Source organism: Heteronotia binoei, chromosome 18 (assembly GCF_032191835.1).
Source record: "Heteronotia binoei isolate CCM8104 ecotype False Entrance Well chromosome 18, APGP_CSIRO_Hbin_v1, whole genome shotgun sequence".
NCBI classification, from domain to species: domain Eukaryota; kingdom Metazoa; phylum Chordata; class Lepidosauria; order Squamata; family Gekkonidae; genus Heteronotia; species Heteronotia binoei.
This window is the reverse complement of record NC_083240.1, coordinates 40,258,419-40,270,801: the sequence shown is the minus strand read 5'-3', so window position 1 is coordinate 40,270,801 and position 12,383 is coordinate 40,258,419. Positions and strand designations below refer to the sequence as shown.

The following is a 12,383-nucleotide window of genomic DNA, read 5'->3' as shown; positions in this document are numbered from 1 at the left end:
AGAGTGTCAAGATGAGGATCAGGCAGACCCTAGTTGAAATGCCTGCTCTCCCATGGAAACCTGCTGGTTGACTTTGGGCCAGTCACACACACTCCGCCTAACCTACCTCACTGGGCAGCTGTGAACATAAAATGGAGGAGAGGAGAACAATGTATGTGGCTCTAGGGTCTCCACTGAAGAAAAATGAAGTAAATAAATGTTATATCATATAGAGAGGTGCCGTATGGGCTTTTCAGAAAAAAAATGGTTCAATTTGTTTTAGGTGCTTCCTTGGTGAATTTTTTGGACAATCTGGTTTCCCTTCATTCCCTCAGATGCATGCTGCTTTACTACTTCTCCACCTAGCCCACCCCACAGAGAAGTCTTTACGATAGAATGGAAAAGGGTAGAACCATGTATTTAGGGGGGGGTTTGTAGCAGGAACTCCTTTGCATATTAGGCCACACACCCCTGATGCAGCTAATCCTCCTGGAGCTTTCAGTAGGCCCTGTACGAAGAGCCCTGTAAGCTCTTGGAGGATTGGCTACATAAGAGGGGTGTGGCCTAATATGCAAAGGAGTTCCTGCTACAAAAAAAGCCATGATTTAGACAAATAAAATATATGAAAATTAAGGCCCAGTGAACAGTCTGGGAGCACCTGATGCTAGCAGGGCACTGTTACTGATAAATAAGTTTGGGCTAGAAAAGAAAGTTGGAGGGGAGACCATGGGATTCCCACAGAGAAGGATACAAAAATAATAAGCACAGATTCTCTGCTTCCTCACACCACATTCTCCTTCCTTGACCAACTGCCCCCTCACTCCCTACCCTACACACTGTCATCTGTGACATCTTCCACAGGCAAATACTGAATCCTATATCTTTCGTACGCAATCTCAGTGCCGCATCTCATTTTTAGCAGCTGTTTTCAGTAGTGACACAATCATGACCATCACTGTGCCAACGAAAGTTCTGTAGCCAACTCTGCAGAAGGGCTCCTCCTATTGGATTGTGGCCAAGGGATCAAGCTGCTGCCATTCAAAATAAAAGAGCTACTGTCTGCCCAATCTGACATTACTAGAGCGCAAGGTTGCAGCAAGAGAAAGGTAGTGAGCAACTCGCCTTTTTGATCAGCACATCGTTGTTCACTTTGATGTCTATGTTGACTGGGGTATGAGGAAAGGCCTCAAATATCTCCTTCAGCAGGGGAATGCGCTTGTCTTCGCCTTCACAGTAGCACTCTGACAGGAGCAAGCAGAATTTGGTTGTTGTAAGGGGCACTTGTAGACCATACTCGTTTGCAGTTAAGAGAATCAGGCCCATTTCATACATTACACAACAGCCAAGGTGGGTTAGATTCCAAGCGTACACATAGCAGGGAGCCATGGCAATCCCGGCTTCCCCATCAAGCGTAGCCAGTCAGGTACACATGCCAAATTTTCCAAGTCACGTTTAGACTTCGAATATTTAAACTTTTCAGGTGCTTCCATGCGACATGGCTCTTTTGACACAAATATTACCTACTACCATCCTGATCCTTAAACTAAGAAGATAGAAGATATTGGATTTATTAAGCAAAAACAGGCCTACTCCGCAAGCGAAATGCTGCTATTCTCAAATGAAAAATGAGGGAACTGAGGCTGAGACGCCGCAATGGTCCCAAGGTCAGAGAGTAAGACTAGAGTAAACCAAGGACATAAACTCACATTGCCCAAGCTGTGTGAAGGCCACAAGGTTGTAAACTCAGTTATTTATTCACCTTGCATCATCCTATCCCTTGCCTTTCAGGTGTAGAACTCCCATCAACACACATGCCCTTTGGATCCTTGACAAGCACCAACACATAGTCCCCTTTTGCTTTCGTCAATTACAGTCAGCAGTCTTTGGAAGGCAGCAGCAATTAAACTGGAACAATGGATATCTGGCTGACAAAAATATAGATGAAGAAAACGCAAGCCCCATTACAGCTGCAGTCCTAAAGGCTGTAAAGTAACTGACATCTAACAGAGAGACCTATGCTTGGATCTTCAAGTCAGGAAGCGCAATGGGTGACTTCCGGACACATCACTGCAGCCTGATGATGATGCTATAAGAACTACTTGTGGTGGCTACTACATGCCCTTCAACCTGAGCTTCCAGGACAAAGAGTGGGACACATGATAATTTACTATGCTAATTTACAGACCGACTGAATTGAACGGGGCTAGTTTCCACACATTTATTTTTTGGTTTCTCAGCTACACCAATAACATCAAAGTATATATTAGAAAGTAATACACTATTAGGGTAACAGTTCAGTTATCATTATGAAAATGTCAAGAATGTACTAATACTGGGAAAATTGTTTTTGCTAAGTAGGTATTGCTCACAGGATTACCTTTCTGGAAAGTTACATCCAATCTGCAGAGGTACGGTGGGAGTTCCTTCCAAAAGAGAGGAAAAGATTGTTAGTAGAAATACAACTTTGCTGAGCTCTGCAACCTGAACAGCTCTCATCCAAAATCAGTATTGTTTCAGTCATGTACTTTGGGAAAGGACAGTCGCTTTTAGTCATACGAGCATGAGTCATTTTGGAGGGCAACATTGGAAGATTTCTGACACACGTTACCTGAAAATGGAACAGCCAAAATAAAACCTGTTGCAGAACAGCCCCACTAATCCATGGCCCTCCATGGTGTTTGGCATCTAGGCACCAGTGGTTGTCCCAAGTTTCCACCCAGCAACATGTCTCTGTCCCAGCTTGCCCTGCTCTCTGAGGGGATTTTCTCATGCTTCTCTTTCAAGTACCCCAACCCAGCTGGTTGATTTGAGTACCACTCACCAAGAGGGTCAGCACCCCCAGCTTCCCATCCACGTTGCCAGGTAAAAGCTCTGCCTACTGCCTATGTCTCCCACTATATGTGTTCACAATGGAGATGGTTTACCACCAATGTTCCCTCTAAGCTGAGTTAGTGTGAGCTGGCTCACAGATTTTTAGCTCACACATTTTTGTCTTAGCTCAGGAAGGATGACCCCAGAGCACAATAATGTATGCAGTTGCTCACAACTTTAATGCCAGTAGCTCACAAAGTGGAATTTTTGCTCAGAAGACTGCAGCTTAGAGGGAACATTGGTTACCACACTTGTACGCTCCCAGGGAATAACCAGACTAGTAACCAACTGCTTCTCTTTCCCGAGCACCTAGTTTGAATAGCATGGTGGTCTATGCAATATGGAGAACTGCCAGCATTTAAAATAGTGCACAATTTATTAAAAGGGAAAAGTCCATACACACTCTGCACAGCAATGGATAGAGCAAGGAATACAAAGAACGGGTGCAAACATGCACAGAGATCTTGCCACTCTAAACATGCCCTAGCTGGTCTTATTCTAAGGAAGGCTCTTTAGGCTTAAAAGTTACAGCATTCTAAAAACTTCCGATTACTTTAAAGCCTTTATTCAAGTGGCCAGCCCTTTGCCCACTACCCATGACAATGCGCAGTTATCAATATAGAGCCCAAGTGTGAAAACTCCTTCCTCCAGAAGAATTAAGTCAAAATGCCTCCATGTCAAGGGATTTTATCTCTTCTCTTTGCCCACCCCCTGTGTGGGTCAAATCTCTTCCTCCTGGGGTCACCAGGAAGATCCTACCTAGCTACATGCATTTCAAAGTCTCTGTCACCATCTGAGCGTCAGATTCCAGCTGAGTTGTACATTGACCACCTCACTGTCTCCAGCCAGGATGACCATTTGCAAAGATAGCTTAGTATTTGTTAAAACCATTGGCAGGTTTAGTGATACTTGGCAGTAATTGACTTCTCCACTCCTGCCCTTCCTTCTGCTTACAAAGTAAAACTTTTAAGAACCATGTGGGGTTTATGCAGAGCCCAAGCCTTGAAATAAAATTAATTTCACCACAGAGCCATCAAGGTACATCTGTTCTATGCATCAATGCCACGTAACAGATTAGGCTGATCCTGAAAGCAGCACCATCATAGACAGCAATCCCTTTTTGTTGAGAATCACACCTTTCTTGCAGAAGGTACCAGGCAGTTGCCAGACAGCCAACAATGCCTTCTGTTTCCTTGCCTCTGAGTCCAGTAACAGTCTCTTGGGGTCTGGCCCTCATACATGGACAAAGCTTACAGAACACAATCAAGAGCCAGAAGACTGTAATGTTGATTTTTGCAAAGACAACATAAGAAAAGCCCTGCTGGATCAGGCCAGTGGACTGCCAGGTCCAGCATCCAGTCTCTCACAGTGGCCAATCAGTTACTCTGGAAGGCCAACAACAGGGCATAGAGCCTGAGGCCTTGATGTTGCCCTTGGCACTGGTATTCAGAGGCTTACTGCTTCCAAATGTGGAGGTTCCCTTTGGTCACCATAGCTAGTAGGTTCCAACCGTCTTCTCCTCCATGAATCCATCTAATCCCCCTTTAAAGCTATCTGTGCTTTCTCTGGCAGAGAATTCCACATTTTAATCACTCATTGGTTAAGAAGCATTTCTTTGTCTATCCTGAATTCTCTGCCCAACAACTCCACTGGATGCCCCCAGGTTCTAGTATTTTGGTGGAGAGAGAGAAGCTTATCTCTGCCCACTCTCTCTACCCTGTGCATGATTTTATAAACTTCTATCATGTCCCCCCAGCCATCTTTTTTTCTAAACTGAAAAATCCCAGGCACTTGCTCTAACCCTGTAATCCTCTTGGTTGCCTTCTCTGCTTTTCCAGCTCTGTAGCAATCTTTTAAAAATCATCTACTTACCTGTTCAATAGAATATGCAGCATTCAGCCCCCCGTGGCTGTTTCACTGAGCATCTTAGCTTTCCAATAAAAGCTCCAGCTCACATATCTTGGGCAGTGTTCAAGGGCACAACAGCAACGAAGTCTACATATTCTAGAAATCAGGAAGGTATTTGATGGTACTCAGTAGCAATGTTCCCTCTAAGAGAGTCAGTTTGGTGTAGTGGTTAAGTGTGTGGACTCTTATCTGGGAGAACTGGGTTAGATTCCCCACTCCTCCACTTGCACACACTGGAACGGCCTTGGGTCAGCCATAGCTCTGGCAGAGGTTGTCCTTGAAAGGGCAGCTACTGTGAGAGTCCTCTCAGCCTCACCCACCTCACAGGGTGTCTGTTGTGGGGGAGGAAGACAAAGGAGATTGTGAGCTGCTCTGGGACACCAAGAGTCGGAGTGAAGGGCAGGATATACATCCAGTATCATCATCATCTTCTAAGCTGCAGAGTCTTTTGAGAAAAAATTCTACTTTGTGAGTTCCTGGCATTACAGTTGTGAGCTACTGCATAAATTAGTGTGCTCTGGGGTCATCCTTCCTGAGCTAAGACAAAAATGTGTGAGCTGGAGGTTAAAAATCTGTGAGCTAGCTCATGCTAACTCAGTTTAGAGGGAACACTGCAATACTTAGTAGCAAATGATCTGTGTTTCTGCAATGTACATAATCCATCACTTCCATCCTGAAGGGATATTATGAAGCGGGCCATGGCTCATGAAAGCTCATCCCAAAATACTTTCGTTAAATCTTTTAACGTGCCACAACCCTAGAATAAAGTCCAGCGACACCCTGAAGACCAACAAAGTTTTATTCAAGGTATGAGCTTTCATGGGCAAGCACACTTCTTACTGTTACTTTGGCTAAATTCAGTGTTGCCAGATCACACAAAGACTGATTCTACATTCACATTTGGGTCTGATTTTCTGAGCACTGAAATCGCCTTCTAGAAATCCAGAGTATATTTTTTCATCTACACTCAAAATTTTGCTCCTAGACTTCCTCATCACACTTGCTTGCTTTACTGGTGGAGGGCAAGTTTAAGAGTTCCTTTGTTCTTTCTTGAGAAACGAGTTTATTGCCGTTTCCCAGGAAATATATCATCTTTATGGTCCTGTGGAATGCGCTACCTGGAAAACACTCAAAAGTAGTCTTGGAAAGTCAGGGGCAACTCCGTGCTGAAAACGGTGTCAGAGTCAATTCAGGAATTTAAATGTAAATGACAGTCAAAACACCGGAGCAAGACAGAAGTCAAGGCGTATTGTAATGTAGATGATCACTTTTGAAATCGCAGCATTACTGGATCTTTTGCCCAGTGTAAAATCAGCCAAAATCTAAGGGCTCTTGCAGATTTTCAGTCCAGTACCGGCTTCACCAGAGTTCAAATTTCACCAGGCGAGAGATTTTACAAGGAGGGAATCATGACCTGCCCTTTGGAAGACTTATTTATTTACTGTCTTTACTGGTCTTGCAACCAGAGACATGAACAGCAAACGCTTGTAAAGCAATAAACCTCCTTCCACAAGAAAACATAGAAGAACTTAAAGGTTGCTACTGCAGAAGTTGTCTTATGATTTGACAACAGCTGCTAGAAATTTTGCCACACACTGGGTAGTTTGTTTGTCTTCGTCTCTAAGTAACGAGAATGATTTCACTTCTGGAGAGGAAGTCCTGATTAAATAAGGGGGAGATCAGTTCCTGTCTTAGAGCTGAAAATTTGAGGCAATCAAGCAGAATAAGATCCACAGAGTCAATTTTATTGCTGCTGCAATTACAGTTGACCTGAGTATGAAATCCCATTAAATCTTCCTGACATCTCAGCTGATGGTTGAACATACAGGCACGCTAATATTAATGCCCTTCTATACTGAAATTATCTCAGATAAATACTTTGACAATTTTGAAGACTTTAAAATTCAATTCAATTTAAATTTTGCAGCTTACATAAAACTGACAGTTGTTCTTGAAGCCTTTAGGGACTGAAGGTGGAATGAGGAGAGAGTTTCGCATTAACTTACCGAGTACTTGAGATCGGATATGTTGACATCTAGCCCTGTCGATCGTTTCAGGTTCTCATCATGAGACACCACGACTTGTTCATCCTTCGTCAAGTGGCAGTCAAGTTCCAACATATCAGTCCCTACGTTAACTGCACTGAAAAAAGAGAATAACCCTGAGGATCTTTTGTACTTTCATTGAAAGAGAAAGAAATCACATTGTAGTCCAAAGGCGGGAGTGAGGGCAAACTGTAACGCTTCAGCTGAACTGAGTTCCCAAACAGTTTACACCATAAACTACATGAAAACGTACTTTGCTGATGTATCTATTTGCAGCACCAATGAAACCGGTCCTTGTGCTAGCAAGACAGTTACAGGCTAATTCAAACAACCCTTAGGACTAAAGAGGAAGGGGGGAAATCACCCCAGCCTCCTATTGGTATAATTTAGCTAATATTCAACAAAGAATTATTTTTACTCTCCCTGGATTTTCTGTTTTACCATCTTCAGTTACTGATGTCAGATATCATAAACTCCCTTGGGACGAGAGATTCTGTCCTTGTAATGGAGGTGAGAGAGACGCTGGCACATGTTTTTCTCCATTGCTCCTTCTATAATGAGATTTGTACTGCTTTGATTCTTCTGTTACTTGAACATTGCTCAGTCACTTTTGATTGACGGCTAATATGCTTCTCTCTGATAGAAATATTGAGACCACCCAGAAAACTGCTAAATTCTGTTCTCAAGTGATTAAAATGTGCACTATCTGGATTTCCCAACTTGATGCTGAGGTAACAGATTGTAATTTTAATTAGTGTATTCAAGTTTATATTTTATTGGAATTGCACAACTTTTCCCATTAGATGCATTAAGTCAGAAGAGGTTGGATTAGTACTATTTTATCTGCAATATCTTGGTATTTGCATCAAAGTTTAATCTTTTATTTTTATATTTTATATACTTAAAAAAGTGTCTTTTTGGGGGGTGATTGCTGCTGTTTGTACTGTGCTGTGCGTCTGGTTGTGGAATGTAATAAAGTAAACTGAAGCCGGAAGGGGGAAACAGATTGGTCTATTTTGACTGACGACCCGCAATGCTTCAAAATGAGACTTCTGAGCGATGTTCGTTTGTGAAAGGAGGGAAACAGCTGTTATCTGGACTGGGGGCCCTAGGGATGGAGCACCAGCATTTTCATGCAAATGGCAGTTGCGGTGGGGTGGGAACATATCTTGGGAGTAAGATGGCTAAGAAGAGACAAAGAACGTCTTGTGCATCTATCACAGGTCCTGAGCTTTACTGCCATCCACAAGGAATCAGACAGAACATCTTTCCTGTTTGCAGATGCTATCCCGGGATAACCAAACAGTCCAGTCAATTACGAGCTTTGACATACAGAGGCCACTTATCCAGCAGACATGAGCTTCATTTCACCAATAACAGTGAGAAGAAAAAGATAAACAACAGCTACACACAGGCCATTACCTAATGGCTCTTCAAGGACTGTGAAACAAGGGATTTGAGCCAATTAAGGACTTTTGTTTTCCATTTGCAATCAGGTTTGCTTTGGTGTGTCGGTGTAAGCAGGTCAACGGACAGCCAGCTCTTTTAATAGGAGGCGGCTAATTATTTTAATATCGGGGGTTTTAAAGTGCTGCTACAACCCCACACTGACATTCATTTTGAATGGAGTGTGAACACAGTGTGACGTTCTGCTTTGGCTTCAGAGAGCGGCAAACAGGCAAGAAAGTTCTGCGCCGGAGGCTCCTCTCCTTTCGGTTGGATTTGAGTCTTTCATTGTTTCTACAAGACATCAGACTGGCACATGAAGGTCTCAGTTCTAATTGTTCACGAGTCTTAGTGAAGTCACCAGAGAGCTTTCTTGCCCCAACAATGAACAGAGCAACACAAAAGATATGCTGCTCAAGAGAAGTACAACTCTGGGTAAAATAATTCAGCTTCTCCCTAACTAAGCACAGACTTGAGTTTTGTTTTTGTATCACAGACACGGCACTGAATGCAATGCTTGTTTTATGGGCTGGCCACCAATACCAAGCAGTGGCATTTGAATGGAGTCGGAGGGATTCTTGAGTAGCCTAACGCTCCCCACTTGCATTCTGAAATGGTACTGTTGCAATCTGCCACCACGTTCTGCCGCATGCGTAGACCAGACCTGAAATTATACTATGTTCCATTGTGCCTTCTTTACACAGAGCCTAGAACCCAATTTCTTGCAATGTTCTTGAAGAAGAAGAAGATGATATTGGATTTATATCCGCCCTCCACTCCGAAGAGTCTCAGAGTGGCTCACAATCTCCTTTACCTTCCTCTCCCATAACAGACCCCCTGTGAGGTAGATGAAGATATTGGATTTGTATCCCGCCCTCCACTCTGAAGAGTCTCAGAGCGGCTCACAATCTCCTTTCCCTTCCTCCCCCACAACAGACCCCCTGTGAGGTAGATGAAGATATTGGATTTGTATCCCGCCCTCCACTCTGAAGAGTCTCAGAGCGGCTCACAATCTCCTTTACCTTCCTCCCCCATAACAGACCCCCTGTGAGGTAGATGAAGATATTGGATTTGTATCCCGCCCTCCACTCTGAAGAGTCTCAGAGGGGCTCACAATCTCCTTTCCCTTCCCCCCCCCACAACAGACACCCTGTGAGGCAGATGAAGATATTGGATTTATATCCCGCCCTCCACTCTGAAGAGTCTCAGAGCGGCTCACAATCTCCTTTCCCTTCCCCCCCCCACAACAGACACCCTGTGAGGTGGGTGGGGCTGAGAGGGCTCTCCCAGCAGCTGCCCTTTCAAGGAACAACCTCTGCCAGAGCTATGGCTGACCCAAGGCCATGCTAGCAGGTGCAAGTGGAAGAGTAGGGAATCAAACCCGGTTCTCCCAGATAAGAGTCCGCACACTTAACCACCACATCAAACTGGCTCTCTCTCTTTTTTAGGGGCTGAAACCTTCTCCTCAGAAGCAGAGAAGGTGATTTCCTTTCACTCAGACACTGGCTCGCTTGTTTCATACAGGGTATCAAAGTTTGCCTTGGCAGCTGAGAAAATACAAGCAAAAGCTGGATCTGGAGGGTTAAAGATTTTTAACTTTTTGGGGTTTGGTTATTTTAATGATGTCATTTATTATTTATGTTTTATCTTCCTTGTGATTGATTGCAGTGGCCTTGGGCTGCATTACAATAAATGCTATTGTGTCATAAGAGACAATCAACATTTCACCATGTCTCCTTGCGTTAACAGCACAGCCCTGCCAAAACACAATGGGAGTCACCTGCGCCGAAATTAAGCGTGAATGTTTTTCGTTTAAAATAAGCTCAACTTGCTCTGCAATCTTCCAGAGCTTCTAAACCACAGATACAGTTCTCTTCTCAGAGATCAGCTCTAGTAAAGTTAAAAAGAAAAGGAGGAAGAAGACGTGGTTGTGTTAAACACGTCATGTTTAACTGCCATGAAGATCAGAAGCTCTGTGGTGCTTTTCAATAACCTTTCAAGGTTAGAAAACAGTTGCCACTGCTTAATACTTTTCAAAGAAAGTGCACCATCTGCGTTAATGCTGTTCAGGACAAAGGTTTCTGTTTTTTTAAAATCAATCCCTTATAGTTGCAGCTCCCTTACAAAAAAATTTCATGTGCATTTTCTTGTTCTCATATCCTGGGGTGAAATCTTTTATAATTTGCACTTTTGCTGTAAGTACGTAATTTGATGGGCTACAGGGGGAGAAAAAGCACTGCAGCGCCGCATTGCTTCTGAAATCCCGGTGTTAATATTGCGATCTGCAACCCACTCGACTGCAGAACGCTCAGTCTCAGTGATCCGAAGTGGAATTAGCGTGGCGTGTGTAGGATGCAAAGAGCAAGCGACAACATTCACACACAGCTGTTAGCTAGCAAGGGAATTTCTGAGAAGCAGATTATGGTCTATTGTGCTTAATTCTGTTTTATAGATTTTGCAGGCAACCTACTTCTTTTTGGGTAGCTTTGAGTGGGTGGGGGCAGGGACACAGTTGCCCAGGTCTTCAGAGCCACTCTGTGATAGAATGAAGAACGGATCCCTGGACAAAATCTTACTACATGGGTATATAACCATATGAACATATGCAGCTGCCTTATACTAAATCAGACCCTTGGTCCATCAAAGTCAGTCTTGTCTACTCAGACTGGCAGCGGCTCTCCAGGGTCACAAGCTGAGGTTTTTCACACCTACTTGCCTGGACCCTTTTTAGTTGGAGATGCTGGGGATTGAACCTGGGACCTTCTGCTTACCAAGCAGATGCTCTACCACTGAGCCACCATCCCTCCCCCTAACCAACTGCTGACTGCAATAATCTGCAGGATGCACACACTCAGTTGACATAACATGGCACAAATTAAAAGAACGATGTCGAGAGCTGCTGTGAATTGAAAGTGTCAGGTATTGTAATCAAGCATTCCATATTGGGGGGGGGGGGGAAGCATTTTGGAGCTCCACTCTACCAAGCACTCAGGGGTGTCGAACTCATTTGTTATGAGGGTCAGATCTGACATAAATGAGACCTTGTTGGGCCAGGCCATGTTGGATTGGGCTATGTGTGTACCTATTTAAGATTAGGTAGCAGAGATATAAACTTTATAAAGGACACAGACACACACAATTAAAGATTTTAAAAAACCTTAAAACATGCTTAAAACATTAGCATTCGTTGGTCTTAAAGGTGCTTTCTTTGTATTTCTCCTAAGGGATCCAAGGAACTAGGCAAAGGAAGCTCTGGCTCTCTCCTTCCTTCCCCAAGGGGTGAGGAGGGGGGGGGAGCCTCAGCCAACAGAAGGAAGAGAGGCTTGGCTCAGTAGCTCTGCTGTGCAATTGAGAGAGCCTGGCAAAGCAAACTTTCCTTCCTCCCCAAGGGAGGAGCCTCAGCCAGTGAGGAAAATAGAGATTTTGATCTGTAGCTCCTGTGTGATTAAGCAAGCCTGGCAAAGCAAGCTGTGATGCAGAAGGAAGCAAGAGAGAGGGAGAAGGAAGCAGATGACAGCCAGATAGGAGCCTTCCGCCCTTGCTACAGAGCATATGCCACCCTGAGACTCTGCACATTTGTGTACCAAGATAAAGCAGGGACTGCCTTAGAGCCAATGGCCCTACTGATCCAGCCAGGTGTCACTAAGGTGCAGGTCATCTACCCATGTTCTACAAAGCTCCATTTATTCAGGGATAAACTGTATGTGGCAGAATTTTAGTGAGGAGACTTAAGAACTCATGCATCCATTTTGTTCACATTTGTTCACTGTTGGAAACTTTGGTTCTCTCCCATGATCCTCTAGAGCACAGCTGCACTGTCTCTATGCAAGTGACTCGCATCCTAGAATATAGTTTATATTTTCAGTATCAATGGTACTGGCTTCAAAGCCTAAACATTAGATTAGGAACCTGTGACGTAGTGTTTGTCTAAGAGCTTCTTGATCTATCAGCACAGATAATATACTTGAAGAAATGCCAGAATAGTCTGACCCTCATAGTATTGTTTTGACTAAGTCAAAGTTCATGCCTTACTGCAGGGGTGGCCAACGGTAGCTCTCCAGATGTTTTTTGCCTACAACTCCCAGCAGCCCCAGCCAGCATGGCCAATGGCTGGACTGATGGGAGTTGCAGGCA

At 44.0% G+C, this 12,383-nt stretch overlaps 1 protein-coding gene across 1 annotated transcript in view; it reads right to left on the bottom strand.

The window, feature by feature from the left end:
• The window catches only part of GDPD1 (glycerophosphodiester phosphodiesterase domain containing 1), a 48,297-nt gene that overhangs the window by 17,367 nt on the left and 18,547 nt on the right, over positions 1 to 12,383 (bottom strand). Inside the window, exons 3-5 of the mRNA XM_060258827.1 lie at positions 6,765 to 6,900; positions 2,357 to 2,402; positions 1,102 to 1,220 (exon numbers count right to left, since the gene is read on the bottom strand). Of these exons, the coding sequence (XP_060114810.1) occupies positions 1,102 to 1,220; positions 2,357 to 2,402; positions 6,765 to 6,900 (301 nt within the window). The remainder of the gene's footprint in view (positions 1 to 1,101; positions 1,221 to 2,356; positions 2,403 to 6,764; positions 6,901 to 12,383) is intronic.